This window comes from Protopterus annectens, chromosome 1.part0 (assembly GCF_019279795.1).
Source record: "Protopterus annectens isolate FY-2018-M chromosome 1.part0, PAN1.0, whole genome shotgun sequence".
Lineage (NCBI taxonomy): Eukaryota > Metazoa > Chordata > Ceratodontiformes > Protopteridae > Protopterus > Protopterus annectens.
In genome coordinates this window covers 592,962,236-592,981,489 of record NC_056725.1, presented here as the reverse complement: position 1 = coordinate 592,981,489, position 19,254 = coordinate 592,962,236, and the positions used below count along the sequence as shown (strand labels likewise).

The 19,254-nt window shown below is 39.5% G+C and overlaps 1 protein-coding gene across 1 annotated transcript in view; it reads left to right on the top strand.

Moving 5' to 3' along the window:
* RAB3GAP2 (RAB3 GTPase activating non-catalytic protein subunit 2) overlaps nucleotides 1-19,254 on the top strand; it is a 2,949,955-nt gene that overhangs the window by 1,645,346 nt on the left and 1,285,355 nt on the right. Inside the window, exon 14 of the mRNA XM_044061656.1 lies at nucleotides 6,927-7,143. Within this exon, the coding sequence (XP_043917591.1) occupies nucleotides 6,927-7,143 (217 nt within the window). The remainder of the gene's footprint in view (nucleotides 1-6,926; nucleotides 7,144-19,254) is intronic.

The window sequence follows — 19,254 nt, the reverse complement described above, 5'->3', positions numbered from 1 at the left end:
AAGAACATATGCCAATTAAAGTCCTGTTCAGATCCACAAAACACTAATATAATTTAATTTTGTATGATTTTCCAGTGTGCAAAAAATTCAAAACATTATATAAGATTACTAAGTATTTTTAGAACCATATCATGACCTGACATTCAAAAAATGAGTCAAGCAAGTAAATGTGTCCAAGAACACAACAATAACCCAAAACATCAAGTTCTGGTTAACCCCACAATAGTATGAAATCACACAAGAACATGGCATCCATATCTATAATATGGAAATGACAGTTCAAACATATAGCGTCGTCAGTTCAAATATAGTTAGAACATTACATTCATAAAGTCTGTAAAGTAGATGAAAAGCATCCAGTTGTCACCTTCAAATAAATAACGATGGAAATCACATATTATAAGTAACATCCATAGTCCAGGAACCAGTTACTGGAACTGGCAATAAACGCTCGGCCGTCGTCAGTTCTGACTGCCCAAAAGATGAAAAAAATGAAAAGAATCTAAAGACAAGCTTCTGATACAAACACTGTTATAATTAGGTAAATAAGCAAAGTCATATACCATTAGTCCCAAAGCCAAATACTGGAACTGGCAATAAACACACCAACGTCAGTTCCAACTGTCCAAATGATAGATAACAGAAAACCCGGCTTCCAGTATCCTCATTGTTGTAATAAAACAGGTAACACATAAACATATCCCAAAATCAGCATCCCCAGTCCTGAAAACAATCATGGACTGACGACCTACCATAAATGGTGCCCAAAAAGCATGACACTGGAACTGGCAATAAACCCTCCAACCTTGTCGGTTCCAACAGCCCAAGAAGTGATAAACCGAAGGCAAGGCTTCCAAGTCATTGTTATAGTTAGCAGATAACTAGAATGTTCACCAAAATAGGCGCCCTTAGTTTTAGAAGCAATTATGAACTGACAATAAACGCTCCAACGTCACCAGTTCAAGATATAATAAAGGCAAAAAATGTCCCAAAGCAATACGTACTCAAAGCACGTTATTAAAAGAAGTGAAAAATCACATACCATATGTTAAACTGACCTCCATTAGAATATTCTTATAACTCCCAAAACCAAAAGGCCAAGAAAATCCTTCCTTGATGCAACGGTCAGTTTATTCCATAATTGAACCAGGTCTGATAGTAATGTAACGTTGTTAATAGTCAATACTCTGCTCCAATAATGTTACCGCACCACTGGAAACCTTCACGATGAAAAGAACACAAAAACCGTCATAGCATATATCCATATATAGCAGGAAAGCACACTCTTCAGTGAATCATTTATAAAAAAACAGCCATTTTTAGGGTAAGATGATCCCATATTAAATAATAAAAGGGATGAAATATATGCTTAACAAATTATCAAAAATACTTATAGCCTTGCTATTATGAAAAAAAAAAAACAAAAGGTCAGCCACAAAAATATTAACATTCTTCATTCAGGAGCCCCAAGCGAGAATGAAACAGCAGCAATTCCACCACAATGTACTCGCATGTAAGGCAGGTGCAACAGGCCAAAATACCATATGTAAAAGTCAAAAATAGGTCAGCACCAAAGAGTGAATATATATATATATATATATATATATATATATATATATATATATATATATATATATATATATATAGTTTGTTATGGCATAAACAGAAGAATCAGACCGGTTTCGGCCCCATGGCCTTCCTCAGTGATACAGCACTGACAAATACAAAATACTTTATATAGCATTCTTAATTAATCAAGGCAAACAAGTATTTAAAGACACAATATCCTAACAAGGGGTTTAATATGTATATGGCAAACTATCTAATAAATTTACAGATAATGTAATTAATTCAGCAAGACAAGATTAGATGCTGAGATGCTTACTTCCACAAGACAAGGTGATGAGCTTCTATAACTAACTAAACTGTGATAACTGACATAGATCTTTATATCAGGTTCTAAAGAAAACAAAAACTGGTGTGAGAGTTCCTGTCAGTGCTGGTTATAGAATGACATCACATTTGACCACCTGACTCTGGTGCAATAGACACGCACAGTTTTGTAGTATTTGAAAGCTATGCAATAGACGCACACAGTTTTGCAGTATTTGAAAGCTATGCAACAGTTTCAGAAACTTCTACTCTTCCCTTCCAGAATTCTTTGTTTAAACATTTAATCAGTTATAACAACACTGTTGATGCATTTTTATCACACACATCTGTACAAGTCAGTGTGATAGTCAAGTGACACAGAATTATTTACAAAACTCCAGCTAATTATGCTTTCATATGTTATGCACGCACTGCCATATTCTCCCTGGCACAGATGGCAACACCTCACATCATCACAATGGTTGTAGAACTATAGGTTGTATAAAAAGATTTATGAAGTATAGGAAATCTTAAATGATGAACATATTGTTTGTTTGCTATGTTAGACCCAAACCAGAGTATGAAATAATATTACAACCTTATAATAAAATAAGGATGTGTCAACTGGAAAGAGTACAGCATAAATATACCAACGGCATCCATGGATTTGAACATTTAAGTTGTGAAAAACTAAAATGTTTGAACTTGTTCAGTGCCTCATACAGATATTTAAAAGTAGACCTTGTTCGAGTATGTAGGGCATTTAGAGGCAGCTACCTATGGGAATGTTTGGGGTCATCACAGAGTAGAAGAGAATCATCAGACAACCTATGTGGATGATCCTGTAAGAATGAAAAAGTGTGCTAATTGGCTGCCTGAGAGAGTAGTTTAAGCATGGTATAGACTACCAGATCACATTAAAGCAAGCACAAGCTCAGATATTTTTAAGAGCAGCCTGGACACTTATGGGAACAACTGTTTGGATATCTTGGCAGCTTAGAAGGGCTTTGTTGCCTGTACTTAAAATGTGTGTATTTATGTAATGTCAGCAGTAAGACTCTCAGAATAATTTCTTATGTGCTTTTAAAATGATTTTCTGTTGTCTTGGGTGTGCTTGGGCAGATTGTGTTCATATCTTCATTTGATTTTTTTTTAACTTCTAATCTAAATTTAGTAGAGATCACCTTGTATTTTTTTTTATTTGCATGTTTAGGGCATTCTCTGTATATGGTCAAAAGATTTCTTCTTAGAAAGACATGTTTTCTATCCTTTAATGACCAGTTCATGGTGTTGGAATCACCGGATTTACTGATAAAGGAGACATATTTATGAGTTACGATAATATTTTTATCAGACCAAGTCCAACTGTCCTCAACATCCGTAGGTAGGACAAGCTACATTCTTTGGATCTCTGTTCTCCAGTCTTTTTAGTCTTGAAACTGTCCATATTGGGGTAGAGTTAATTATTACTGCTGATGTGTTCCAAGGGTGGTGTCTTGTTCTGAGCTTTAGGAGATATTGCTGGCAGTGTTGTGCTGTAGTGACTTCCTCTCTGGTACAGTTAATTATTACTGCTGATGTGTTCTAAGGGTTGTATCTTGTTCTGAGCTTTAGGAGATATGGCTGGCAGTGTTGTCAGTGTTGTGCTGTAGTGACTTCCTCTGTTAGACTATGGGAAATTGAGTAGTTTCAATGTTTTTTGAAAAAGGGATTGTTGTGATATAAAACTAACTTGCTGCCTTTCTTTGAAGAATTGGATTGGATGTGACACTAATAGGAATGTACTTATTTTGCAAAAGATTATCTCATCAGTACTTTATTCCTGCAGATACACTGGCCGAAATGTTTAAAGCAGTAACTTAATCATGTTTTGCACCTGCAGTTTCTCTCAGGACCTGCTACTCAAACATGCAATTTATTTTAATACTACTTCCAGTATGTCAGTGAAATGTATGAATGTGTTGACTGTTAATTTTCAGAGAGAGAGATTCCTTATCTTGTACATTTTTACTCATATTGTTGACCGAGTTTGTGATTGTAGCTAAGGTATAGCAAGACATATACTCTGTGTACACAACTGAACATCTCTCAGAATTTTATTTATTTATTTAACATTTGTTTACTGGGAAAGTCTGACTGAGATGGAGCCCATTTTCAGCGGAGGCCCAGGGAGAAACGCTCCAGACACACGTCTTTGAAATTATATGTTAGGGTTACATCAGAAAAGTTGAGTCATATGGTGTTTGAGGGTTCTTGGGTGGGTAGAGTTGTTCTTTTACCTTTTCCTGCATGTACGTCAAGCTTGTTGTCCTAAAAGACATTTGTAAAGAAAGCTGCTAATTTGAGTGTGTTGTACTATAGCAATAATTTTGTCCTCATGACCAAATAAAGCCAGTTGTGGGTAAAGCAGCATTACCCACACCCAGCCATGGGTTATTGCTTTTATACAGTGACATTATTTAAGATAAAGTTACTTGATTTTCTTAAATAATGTACTTATATAATGGCATCATGGTGCTCTTCCGTGTTTTTTTTCTCTGTATCGTGGTGCTTTCCTGATGTACTCCATATGCATGTGGGACTTGATGTTCCCAGGCTTACGCAGTACATCAGTGCAGTGGAAAGGCAGCAATAGAGAAAGAAAGATCTCCTTTGCCTCTTTTTTTTTTTTTTTTTTTTTTTTTTTTTAATAAAAATAATTGAAATCTCGTGAATTCAAATGTATGAGAGAAAAGGGACAGAAAAAATATAAGGATAATCAGGTACATTTCTGTAGTTTTGCATAAAGTACATGATTATCCTTGTATTTTCTGTGTCCATCTCACTTGTTCTTTTGAAGTCTCTGGATTCCTAAGTTAATTTAAAAAAATAAATAAATAAAACTAGAATTTCCTTAGTAAGCGACTGGACTTTTTCTGTTGGTATATACTCGATTTACAATGGGTACGCTGGTTGGGATGACCAATCAGCGTGCTCATTTTGAATGTTAATGGCCAGTCATTGTGTAATATGCATTATTTTTTTCTTTGTATTTTGATAAAAGTATTTGAAAGTTCTGAAAGTGAACTGAGATATGAGAGCAACAGATGAGGAAGCACGAGGCAACAAAGAAGCAAAAAAAAAGGCAGTGCCACGTGACTGAATTGTCGCACTGTATTGTGTATCTTATGTAAGGGCACTAATGGAAGGAGTCACTTGCCTGTGGGGCTAAAAAAGAAAATGAAAATTACCAGAGTTTTATATCCAGCCATGATTTTTATTTGCAAGCCAAATGTGTGACACTGCATTGTAAAATGTAAGTACACGTGTAGTTTAGTAGGTACATACCTCTCAAATTTCCAGATTTTTGCAGAATGTCTGGATATTTGCCTCATATTTCTGGTCTGTTCCTCATAAAATTTATGGTTTTCTGGCAAATCATTGAACTTTTGAATAAATAATGACAGATATTAGAGTTTTAGACTTCACACCCTCCAGAAAATACATATAAACACAAAACCTGTTATTCTAGCAACTTTCTAAGTTTATAAAATCTGTCCCATATTTTTGGCCTTTGCCCCCCCCCCACAATTTTATTTGGCTTTGTCCAGATTTCTTGCTCTGAGAAGTTGAGAGGTATGGAGATATAACTTAAATAGTCAGTATTTTAATTTTATGACCTTTCTTTAAGTAGCAGTAGTTGAAGTTTGTTTTTCTCCCAGATGCCTTTTTATTTGAGAATCACAGTTCCTTTCTTTTGATTCATCTGTTAGTTTCACACAAGTGCGTATTACTGCTATGATGATAGTTTTTATTTTTGTCCTTCATCCATCACTTTTGTACCTGCTTACTAGAACTTGTGTGAGGTTTTGTCTCTGTTCTAAAACACTATACCTTGACTTTATTTTACCTGTTTGTTGACTGGGTGAGTCTAGGAGTGATCTGGAAGCACTGTCTGGTTAAGTAACTTGCGCAGTCACACAGTAGACAAATGAAGGTAGGAAAAATCAAATCTTTATACCTGAGCATAGGAAATAGCTCAGGAACAGTTCAGAGCTTTAGTCCTCTGTGTTAAAAACATTTTTCTTATAATTGACATGACTGTGGTAATTTGATTTTGATTCACACTTTGGTATCACTTGTGTTTGGTTGTCTGATCAATTTCAAGAGATCTTTCTTCATCCCCATTCGAAAACATGGAATCCAAAATGTCTTTCTGTTTAATAGGTTGCAGTATCAGCTGTCTGATGTATGTAGCTACAAGGCATCTAGAATGTAGCCTTTCGTATCTGTGGTTAAGGACAAAGTGATTCTGTTAAGATCTGGCATGTTTACATCCCTGTCAGTAGTGTTTTTTTCTGCACTTGTGATGACACTATCATTTTCTTACTTATTTCCTAGCTTGTTCTGTCCTTCAGAAGCCAGATCTGTTTAATATTGCTGGAAATGTTTTACTTTTCTAGTTAGATAGCCAAAATCAGTCTGCATTGCTAGGAGTGTTTAGAATGTGTATGGATACTTGCAGTCATGGTAATAAGTTCCAGCAGATCATTATTACAGACTTTCGATTTATTTTGGAATTTATTGTACACATGTTATAAACATGCTTCTAGCCTGTAGAGAAAAGATACCCGTTCATTTGAGTATATCTATAAAATGGGTAAGAAGATGTGTACTTAATATTTGGATTAACACATCATGTAGACCTGTGTATTCTGGGACATTTTACTTCATTTTATTCACCTATTAAATTAGTTGGGTGCACTGATCTCTTGGAACGTTTTAAGTCATAAGCTATGCCACATAACTATAAAAGCGTTTTTCTTTCAACACCTCCAAACCTGTTTTTCCACATATAAAATGAGAAATACATTCAATATTTGAGGATGTCTTTATAATACACATCTAGTAGTCATGACATACATATAGGCAACAGAGTATATCCTAGAAGTAAGTCTTTTGCATAACTGCCTTGTACCTTTGTTTGCTTCTTTCCATACACGCCTGGGTTTTCCTCATAATATCTCTATATTAAAGGTCAAATTACACTTTTTTTTTCCTTTTTCTTTGCCAAGGTTATCGAGATGCCCAAGTTGGTTGGATACAGATGGTTGAAGATCTTCATGATCGAGAGACAGAAAAGGGAAATTCCTCTCCTTTCAGTAATACTACGTGTCCCAGTCGAGTGGCACAGTTTTTGGTAATCTATGCCCCAAGGCGAGGAATCCTTGAAGTGTGGAGTACACAGCAGGGGCCTAGAGTGGGTGCATTTAATGTTGGAAAGCATTGCAGGTTAGAAGTTTATATTTGCCATAGTTTACATAGACTCACACTAAGAAAGAACTGACTAAATAAGTTTCATGGATGTTTTTCCATAATAATGAAGGTAGATTTTCAAAAGTAAACTAGCAGAGATAACTCAGAGAAACAGTAAAGGCAAAAGTGTTGGCCCAAACTAAAACTGTACAAACCTGGACCAGCTCGAAGAACTCAAGACAGTAACTTGAAACCCAAGGGTTTTATTAATTCACCCACAAAAAGAAAAAAAACTATTTAGTGCTTTCATTCTTTCTAACATACAGCACTTCATCAGAATTTGTAACTAACAACTCTTGGTTATTGTTGGGCAAAATAGTAATCTTAATTACCTAGAGCTGTATTTTTTCTCGTTATAGCTGTTGCTAGTATATAATATTAAAAAAAATTACCCTATAGCCGTTTTATGATTACTGCAGTATGTTACAATTTCCCCAGAGTGTTGTTTACAAGTAAATATAAACTACTTGCTTTAAAACTAAACATTACCAAGGGAATGCAATTCCTTTAACTTCTTACCTACCTTCAACCTAGACCATTTTGTGGATTTTTTTTCTGGTCCCAAGAACACTGACTGACTTACTAATTCCCTGTAAGAACTGGTTCTCACCTGACCAGTGAGGTAATCCTTTCGCCCTCAGCCTAAGGTACCTAGTCACTTTATTTAAACCTGCTGAAGATCTGGCGCCATTTTTAAAAAATAAACCAGATACTCGCTCGAAGCACTCCCTAAAATGGAGAACATCGACATTTGTGCCGTAACAGAGACCTGGCTCAAGACAGCAGATAGCACCCCTGCACTACCAGGCTATAACTCATTCCACACCTTTCGGCCCCAGAACTTAGACCGAAGCTCCAAAGGTGGTGGTGTTTCCATATTCATAAAGGATGCGCACACCTCCAGACTCGTAGCCCAACATAACGCCTCTGAGATGCTTCAGGTGCAGCTAACATTGGATAAGACAGCGATTCAGGTCGTAGCCTGCTATATGTCCCCAACCATGTCCCAAGACTCACACTCCATGTTCCTAAGCACCCTGGAGAATATTAAGGTCCAACCTAACACTCATACTGGGCAATTTTAACTACCCCTTCATTAACTGGGAAAACTACTCATGTACCAATACACTTGCCCAATGTTTCCTGGAATTCATTAATTCCAATGCCTTGGACCAGCTCGTTTTTGCCCCCACTAGAGGTAGCAACATCCTTGACCTGGTCTTTACTAACATGGGCGACTGTTGCTCTACACCAGTAGTCAACTCCTCCCTGGTTAGATCCGACCACAAACTAATCACCTTGGAAACCCCCCCCCCCCCTTGCAAAGGTAACCACTATAAAAAACTTCTCCAAAGCTAACTGTGGGCTCCTAAAAACAGAGGTGGCTAACTACACTGCACCCATGCAAATGGAGATCACTTGCATGACTGCCGAATAATACACCAGTACACTGTAGGAACACGTACACAATGCATGAATCTTGCCATAACCAATAGAACTAAGATGCTCTCCTCCAAAAAAAGGAAGCCAGTCTGTTGGTCCCATGCCATAAACAAACTCTACAACAGAAGGAGGAAACCGATTAGGAATAAGGTGATGTTCCAAGACTGGAAAAACTCCCTTATCAGCCTCAAAAAAAAGTTGAGATCCCTCATCAAATCCTCTGAAACTAGTTATGCAAACAGAATTGCAGCAGATAGTAAAGACAACCATAAGGCCTTCTGTAGTTATGTAAAGAATCTCCAGGGCAATACCCAGATTTTCTCTGAGCTACTGCACAATGGTACATTCTATACTGAACCAACAGATATTTCCAGTAATACTGGCTGACAAATTCAGTGCCAACTTTACCCCCCCCCAAAGGAACCAGTCACAATACCAGTACATTGCCAGGCACCCAGTATTACTGTTGCACAGATTAAAACAGCACTGTCCAAGGCCAAGAATACAGCTTCTATGGGACCTGACAATATCCCTGGCTGTGTTGTACATGAACTACAGAGGTCATTGTTCCCCTCTACTTGTCACTCATTAGATCCATTGCAGAGTAAAGCCCCTTTTGGTATGTACCTCCCAAGACATCTACAACAACATGAAATACCTCATAAAGAGGATTACCGGTCTCAAACAGATGCCCTACGCAGACCATCTAAAAAAACTGCAGCTTTACTCCGTTGCATATCACCTACTCAGAGGCGATCTCTGCCTAACATACAAAGCTATGTCAAACCCAGAGCTGTTGGACATGCTCCACTTAAAGAAATCCCAATCCCTCCGAGCTACATGTTCTAGGGACCTAAACCTTGTCACTACAATAAACAGAACATGCTGGAGGGATGGATTCCTGTCCCAGAGACTTCCCATACGCTGGAACAAACTACCTGTGTATATCAAACAAAGCTCCTCATTAGCACTCTTCAAGAAAAATCTTGATGATTGGATGGGAAATAGGAAATTCACCTTGGGAATCACTTCTGTGGCTCTGCTTCACAGGGGCACAGAAAAATAATTTTCTTGGGTGGAGAAAGCCAGGGTACCTTTTTGGCTAGGTTTATATAGGCCCTAGGGCCAATAGCATAGCACCTACCTATGAACCTCACCTGTGTTCCCTGTTCAATCACAGCCTCACCTCAGGCTTTGTCCGTACCAAATGGCGCACTGCTACAGTCATCCCTCTCCACAAAGGAGGAGCAACTACAGGCCCTGGGAACTATCGCCCCATTAGTCTGACGAGTCTGATATGCAAAGCTATGGAACGCATCATCATTGACCTAATAAACAAGGATAAAGGGAATCTCCAAACTCTGGATCCCACACAGTTTGGTTTTGTGAAGGGATGATCATGCCTGCTCAACTTGGTCAACTTCTTTGAGTCAGTCACCAGAGCTGTGGATGAAGGCAAGGTGGTTCATACAGCCTACCTTGATCTGGCCAAGGCCTTTGATACCATTCCCCACTCAGGAATTATAGAAAAACTCACTAAGCTAGGCATCAACCCCTATATTACTAGGTGGGTTTCAAACTGGCTCACAGGTAGAACCCACAGTGTGAAAGTAGCTGACTCCAAGTGAGACTGCTGACTAGTCACAAGTGGAGTCCCACAGGATTTGGTCCTGGGTCCTCGACTGTTTGGTATCTACTTCTCTGAAGTCCAGGCCAACACGAAGGGACTCTGGCTGACAAAGTTTGCAGATGATTACAAGTTGGGAGCTATTAACTCCCCAAGTGATGCTGACATCCTACAGAAAGGCCTCACTGAGACCGACGACTGGTGTCAGAACCATGGCCTTAAGCTCAATGCCAAAAAATGTGTAGTCATCCCCTTTGGGAAAAACCCAGTTCCCATGAATTACTACATCAGTGGTAGTCCACTGAACACAGTAGGCATTATAAGAGATCTGGGAACACAGGTTGACAGCAACCTCTCTTTTGACCACCACATTGCCAGTGTGGTCAGAAGGTCCTTCTGTGTGGCCCATCTCATTATTAAGGGTTTTGCATCCAGGAAGAAAGACATCATTGTCTCCCTCTACTCTTCCCTCATTAGGCCAGTCATTGAGTACAATACCCCATTTGGCATGTACCTCACTAGACATCTGCAACAACTGGAGAGGCCACAAAAGTACCTCACAAAGAGGATCCTAGGCCATAAACTTTTGCCCTATATGGACAGACTAAAAAAATTCCAACTATTCTCTGTCTCAAATCGCCTACTTAGAGGCGATCTCTGCTTGACTTATGAAGCCATTTCTGATCCAGCTCTCTTAGAAATGCTACATTTGAAGAAATCCCAATCCCTCCACACCACACGCTGCAGAGACCTCAGCCTCATTACCACAATCAACAAAACATGCTGGAGGGACAGGTTCATAACCCAGACACTGCCCATGCTATGAAATAGACTTCCCATATATGTCAAGCAGAGCACCTCACTGGCCCTCTTCAAGAGAAATCTTGATGAGTGGATGGGAAATGTTAAATTCACCCCAGGAATCACCCCAGTGGCTTTACTTGACAGTGGCACTGGGAACTAAGGTCGGGTGGCACAGTGCCTGGGTAATCCTATGGGCTAGGCTTGTAAAGGTTCATGGGCCATTAGCCTAGTACACACCTATGAACCTACTGTTCGTGTGGTAGCTGGTTCTGTGTGCTTCCCATGTAAGTATCCTTGCTATTTTCTCAGCGCTCCTTAATTGTATGCTACATAAATGCAAGGTTTAGAATATTAATAGCATTTTACACCTGTTTTTCATATTTCCATTTTTTATTGACATAAGGGGGTAATGAAACATATCTGTGTATAATGACTATAACAACAGTTATCTTGCTTATTAGTAGGCCTTTTCAGAAACGTTGATATTATAACTCACTGTACTACTAAAATGACTATGCAACAGTTTTAGTAACTACCTCTGAGGCTAGGCTTTATGTTTATAATGTACAGGTCCCTTTAAGATACCTAACTCTGTTTTATTTGTTTAAAGATTGTTGTGTTGTTCACATGGTTATCCTAAACAAACCAAAATGCTATTGGCATCCTACAGCACTGAGTTATAGCTTTTAAACTGAATCTGTATGCTTAAATTCACTGTATTTTTCTGCAAGGTTTTTCACTTTGATTGTTCTGTTATGTGATACTGACAGTGTTTCCATAAGTCTAATGTTTCGTGTCATACCTGCCATAAGAATAATTGCATGAAGTATTAAGTTTCCCAATTGTATCTGTATGCATATCTCCTTATTTTACTGCAAGTCTTGTTTGATGTCCTTCTATTCACATGTTGCAGTATTTTGGACTCTCTGTTTTCCTTCTCTTGCTTTCCGAACATCCGGCAAATATACAAAAGCTTCTTGTCACTGCTAGGTGCATGGAACGTGGGCCATAAAAGTGACATCTGCATGCACCCAGACCTCAAAACCTTTGTGCCACCAGTTTAACATCACCTGTGCCTTCCGTACCGGCCATAGGATCGAAAAGTCTAAGATAAGTACCCCGTTGGGGACATCTTGTTTTTTGGGTCACTGCATGCCTGTGTGGGTTCATGTTATCCAGGAAGGGAAAGTGTAAGTGCGGTCATCAGATCCCCCATAAAGACACCCGCGAACTTTGCCTTTTTTGCTTAGGGCCTATGCATGACCGTAAGTCCTGCTCCATCTGCCAGGCTTTCATCCTGAAAACCTTGTGTAGCAGACTGCACGCTTTAAGCATCTATCTAGAGAATGAGCACCTTAAGCGCCTAGTTTTAGGTATGGAGGGGCTATCTGGTCAGCCCATTTAGCTGCCCAAGAAAAAGGCCAAAATTGCTAGGCCTGAATCTGTAGCTGCACCTCCTCCACCCGACGTCCCTCCTGTGGCCGATGTCAACTGGAGGAACGATTAGTTGCCACTGAAATGGGTACACTGTGTACCGATGTGGAATCCACAGAACCCAGAGCGGAAAGCACATTCTCAGAGGTTTTGTAGATGTCTGCTTCCAACAGTGAGTGGGAACCTTGGCTTGCACTGTCCGCCCAAACGGATCCCTCCATCACCTCACTGGTAACTGACCCTAGGCCTACCCTGGCTCCTGGCACCTGCTAGGCCTTGTCTTAAAAAGAAGGAGAAATGGAAGCATGTTTCACCAAAGCTGAGAGCCAACCAGATTGGCAGGCTTTTTCACAGAATCTTTTCAATGCCTTTATGGCTCTGAGGCCTGTTACTCCTTTAACATCCACAGTGGCTCCTCCTATGATGAGCCCTCGGCCTCGGGCCTTAGACACCTCCCGAGTTGAAGCTGAGGGATCTTCTGACTCTTCTCAGAGGATTCCCTTTCTTATGTCTCCCAATTACCTTCCCCCTTTGGCTATGCCTCCCCAGAGGAAGAATCTGCAGAGACAGATTCCCCAGCTGAGGATCTCACCTTTGGGGAGACCATTGCAAAGATGAGGGAGTATTTCAAATGGGATTTCTCTTAGATGACAGAAGCTCAGAAAAAATATTATGAACTTCTTCAGATGAACTCCCCTGCCCCTTCAGCCATACCACCAGTACTGCCAGCATTTCAAGATGCATCTAGTGCAGCATCTCAATCCTGACTCTCAGACCCCTGCACCCTGAAGGCCTAATAAATTCTACAAAGTCCCTGAAGGAGCCAAATTCCTGGTTAAGTGCCCTGTAGATGACCCTGGCACTTTCTCAGTGTCAACAGATAAGGCATCCAAACTCCTTCCCTCCTCCCTACTGACAGACAGCAAGGTCATGGAACACTTTGGGAAGAAAGTCTACACCTCCTCGACATTGGCATTCAGGGCAATAAATTATCAAACCCACATGTCCAAATATGCCCTAGCCCTTTTGGAAAAAGCCATTAAACAATTGAGTAACATTCCAGATTCTCCTGCTAAAGCTCAGTTATCCAGCCTTGTATCCCTATCCTCTCAGGTCATTAGGCAGTCCATTAGGTGCAGCTACGATGCTGCAGAAACTTCTGCAAAGTCAGTTGCATCTTACTCAGTCCTGAGATGATATTCTTGGCTAAGGTTGCAGCCCCTACCTGATGACATCAGGGCAGAACTCTTGGATGCACCTGTTGATAACTCTGCTCTTTTTGGGACAAAGGTGGCTGAGTTATTCTTCTGCTTTTATTTCGGCTGTCCCTGTTCGGGGTCGCCACAGCGGATCATCTGTTTCAGTGTCTTCCTGTCCTCTGCATCTTTCTCTGTCATACCAACCACCTGCATATCCTCTCTCATCACATCTATAAACCTTAACTTACGCCTTCCTCTTTTCCTCTTACCTGGCAGCTTCATCTTTAGCATTCTTTTCCCAATATACCGAGCATCCCTGCTCAGCACATGGCCAAACCAACGTAATCTTGCCTCTCTGGCTTTGTCTCCAAACCGTCCAACCTGGGCTAACCCTCTAATATACTTATTCCTAATCCTGTCCACCCTCGTCACACCCAGTGCAAATCTTAACATCTTTAATTCTGCCACATCCAGCTCTGACTCCTGCCTTTTTGTCAAAGCTACTGTCTCACTCTTCTCCATCCCCTCTATCCTGCCTGTACTCTCTTAACTTTGCAAAAAAGTGGAAGGAGTTACAAGACCTTAAGCACTTGTTAGTTTCTGCTATCCCCAAACTCCACAGGAATTACCCTTTAAAATTTCAGTTTATCAGAAAGCCTTCTGCCCCCAGACTCCAGCACAGAAACCTCAATTTTAAGACAGGGCAGGTATTCTGCAACTACCTGCCACTCTTGCCCCCCCCCCCCCCCCCGAGTCCATTCCTCTGTCGCAAAGTCTCTCTCACTGTCTCCCTGTGTGGAAAAACATCACCACAGACCGGTGAGTCTTATCCATAGTATAGAAGCGTTATTTCATGACTTGGATTACTACTCTATCTAGAAAGGGCCTTCCACATCCCTCCAGAGAACAACTCCCTTTCTTTCAGCCAGTTCTAGACAACCTCCTTGCCCAGGGTGCTATACAACCTGTTCCTCTGACACAAAAGGGAAAAGGATTCTGTTGCAGGCTCTTTCTAGTCCCAGGGAAAGATGACCTCTGGAGACCAAGCCTAGATCTCTCCCACCTCATTCTCTTTCTTCCACTGCCCACCTTTCGAATGCTCACTCTGCAAACTTTTCCTTTTCATCTTACCTCATTGGTTCATGGCCGTCTTGGACATCAAGGATGCCCACACATCCCCATAAGGCCCAGTTTCAGGAGATGTCTGCAATTCTGTGTGGCTTCCTCACATTTTCATTTCTCGGCCTTGCCCTTCGGGCTTTGTACAGCACCAAGGATCTTCACCAAGTTCTTGGCACCAGTGGTGGCCTTTTGCAGGACCCAAGGGATTCAGATTTTCAGTTACTTAGACAACCTGCTTATTCAGGCGGACTGCAAAGAATCCCTCCTACTCCATCTACAGACAGCTGTCGCTCCCCTGCAGGCAATGAGGTTCAAGATTAATTATCAAAAACACAGTCTGCAACGAAAATATAATAATAAAACAACCAAAAAACTGAGAAAACACACTTTATATAATAGCAAAGCTTTCGGATAAAATCCTTCCTCAATACTAATACAAACAATTGTAAAAACCAAGATGGTTTAAATATAGGTCAACAAAATCACATGACCAGCAGTCCAAAGATCATGTGACCACAAAAACACAAAACATAAAATAAAATCAAGTATCAAAAAATGTAAGCATAGAAATTAAAAAATAAAAAATATAAAAAAGAAAGTTATCGCAATTTAGTATGTTGTAATTTAGTAAGAACTGGTTTCAATGAAATCATATTATTTAAACCTGGAAAGTGGTCAGAATTAAGCCTAAGAATCCACTCATACTCTTTTAACTCAAGTAAATTATTACTATCTCCACCTCTAGCGGTAAGCCATATAGCATCTATAATTCTAAAACGAAATCTATGTTCAATACCTAAGCTGGCTATATGTTTATACAGAGCATTACTATCAATAGCCCTTCTAATCTCTGATTTATGTTCAATAATGCATTCCTTCAATTTTCTAGTGGTCTTCCCCACATAGAATGAGGTGCATTTAACACAAGTAGCCAGATATACCACATTAGATGTGGCATAAGTAGTGGAAAAATTAAACTGATAGACTTTACCACTAACAGGATGTGTGAATTTATCACTACAAACAGCTACAATATCAGGACAGCATGAACAATTCAAACAACCATAGGTACCTGGCTTAGTAGGAATCCTATCTACAGGCCTTCCAAAGTCTTTATAACATAACATACTCTTCAAAAATTTCATGTTTCTATATGAAAAGAAAGGACTATCACGAAGAATATCCTTAATTTCACTAGAAGCCATTAGTACAACCCAATTCTTCTGAATTATTTGTTTTACAAAACGGGTCATGGTATTGTAACTAATAATGTACCTAGTACACACTCTAAGGCGTTCCGAACTAACACAACCAGGGTCACCCTCAAGAAAAGTTGGCTTCAGGATTGTCCTCCTATTTGCTGAGGCTTTAGTCTTTAAATCTAATATCAAGTTGGTATCATAACCACTGCCCAGAAATTCCTTGGACATCTCTTCTAACTGTAAGTCAAATAAAATATCATCAGTATTTAATCTACTCACTCTGTTGAACTGTGAGGTCACAATCCCCTTAAAAACATGTGGGGCATGCATACTAGTATAATTAACATATCTCTCAGAATGTACCTCCTTTTTATGAATGCTGGTATGAATAAGGCCCTCAGACAGTTGTATCTTAACATCCAAGAAGCTAATCTCACTATCAGAAACATCCATCTTAAATCTTAAAAGTTCCGTAGTTGCATTTAAATAATGAATAAATTAATTAAACTGCAGTAGTGAACCCTTCCAAACCATAAAACAATCATCAACGAAACGTTGATAAAAACATATATTATTAATGAAGGGATTCTTCGCACTATATATGTGTGCTTTCTCTCACTGGTATAACACCAGATTAGCATAAGTATTAGCTACAGAAGTACCCATGGCTACACCAGTGAGCTGCAAATACAAACATTCATCAAACAAAAAAATGTTATTTTTCAAAACTACATCCAAAAGGGAACAAATATTCTCAACATGTCCGGTCACAAAAGAAGGTTGTGAAAACAAAAACTGTCTAATGGATTCAACGCCAAAATCATGCTGTATTACAGTAAACAGGGATGCAATATCCAACGGTACAAACAAATACTCGCTTTGCCTACAGAGACTACCAATGCTGTTAAACCAAACACGTAATTTGCAGAGAAAATCAGTTGTATCTCTTAGTACAGTAGTACATTTAAGCAAATACGATTGTAATTGTGTCTGGAAATCGATAGATATAGGTTCAGTGATCCATCCTCCACCTGACACAATAGGTCTCATAGGGGGATCTGCCACTGATTTATGGATCTTAGGCAACCCATATAGACAAGGTATAATATGACAAGGGACAGTAAAGAAATGAAATAACTCTAAAGTAATATCACCATTGATTTGTAGATCATAAATCACCATGTTAACGTAGCTAATACATTTTTTAACATCTAATGGTGTGATGCATTAAAAAGCATCAGCTTCTTCAAGTAAAACAGAAACCAAGCGTGTGTACATAAGCCGGTCCATAAGGACTACAGCTCCACCTTTATCAGCTTGTTTAACTACTATATCTCTATTCATTCATAAACTTTTAAGTGCTTGATATTCATCAAATGCTAAATTAAAATCAGAACATCTCAAATTATTAGAATCTGCATAAAGCTTTCTCAATTCCCTCTCGCACAAATCATGAAATGCCGTTAACACAGGCATACTAGAAGGTATAAAGGTACTGCGCCATTTACAGCAAGGTCCACTGGTAACAGAATTACCAAACAAAACTTTCAAATTCACATTTCTAACAAAAATCTTGAGGTCTGTAAGTGCAGTCACTAAGTCATCCTTTGCTGTAGGGATAAAATTGAGGCCTTTACGTAATAATGAATAATGGGCAAAATTCAAATCAAAGGCTGAAAGATTAAAAATGCCTTTAGTCATTTGCGACTTACTTTGCCCTGTCCTAAAGGGCTCTCACTCTTTCGTTTACCTGAAGTAATCGCTTGTCCTATGAACGATTTCCTTCTAGGAGAGGAACGCTCAGTTACAGCCTTCGGTTGCTCCAGATGAAAACGTTTATCAGAAAAATTAAGAGTAAGTTGCTGTACTTTCTTAGTACCAGTCAAACGCAAATTAGCCTCTCCATCCTGTTTACCACTCACTCCCAGTTGTGAGCAGCCGTTCATAGAAGTCAACGTTGACGTCACTGCTGCAGGCGTATCCACCGGCGCTGGATTAGACGGTATTACCAAAGCCGGTTCCTGTTGTTGCAGGTTCGCTGGTACAGCCTCAGGAAAGTCATCCAGAGCATCCAGATTTATCTTTACACTACATGGTCTAATATTAGACTTAAAAGTCTGATCATTTTTCGGCCATGAAAAGATATGACCCCTTTGGAAGTCGTTGATATCACGTGTGAGTTTACGTTTTTTTGTTGCTTCCAAACGGTCATCCAATGCTTGTGTCCTATCAAGTAACTGCTGATACACATCGCCCATAGATGTAAATATAGGCATGTCCATTAAATCATTTTCCATGCTCAATATCTCATCTTTGAGTTCTGTTTCAGTAGTTGAAAAGAACTCATTCATTAAGTTCATATAATCTAGACTTAATTTGATATTGAGTTGCTGCCATCGCTTCAATAGCTGACCACTTTCCAGGTTTAAATAATATGATTACATTGAAACCAGTTCTTACTAAATTACAACATACTAAATTGCGATAACTTTCTTTTTTATATTTTTTGTTTTTTAGTTTTTAATTTCTATGCTTACATTTTTTGATACTTGATTTTATTTTATGTTTTGTGTTTTTGTGGTCCCATGATCTTTGGACTGCTGGTCATATGATTTTGTTGACCTATATTTAAACCATCTTGGTTTTTACAATTGTTTGTATTAGTATTGAGGAAGGATTTTATCCGAAAGCTTTGCTATTATATAAAGTGTGTTTTCTCAGTTTTTTGGTTGTTTTATCAAGATAAATTATCCCAAGTCCAACCTGACCCCCTGTCATGACCTTTTTTTTCCTGGGGTGCAGAATAAGAGTGGATGTCATGAGAGCCTTCCTACCACCTCAAAAGGTGGAAAACTTAAGGCAGTACCTGTTCACTGTCCTTCAGGTCACATTCTTGACTGCCAGGCAGTACCTCAGGCTCCTGGGTCACATGGGATTGACCATTCCCATGTTGCCATTGGCAGGGCTGCACATGAGAAGGCTACAATGGGTACCCGAGGTCCATATGTACTCAGCACTCTGATTCTCTAGAGTACAAAATCCCCTTCTTGTCTTGCCTCAAAAAAGAGATTCAGTGATGGTTGAATCAAGTGAATTGCAGCCCAGGTCTACCCTTACAAACCCCCAAGCCAGTACAGGAGATGTACACGGATGCCTCTGATCTTGGATGGGGAGCAACCATGGGCTCCCTAAGAGTCCAGGGTACTCGGCCATACTCCATCAAACAGGAGCATGTCAGTATCAGAGGTGAGAGCAA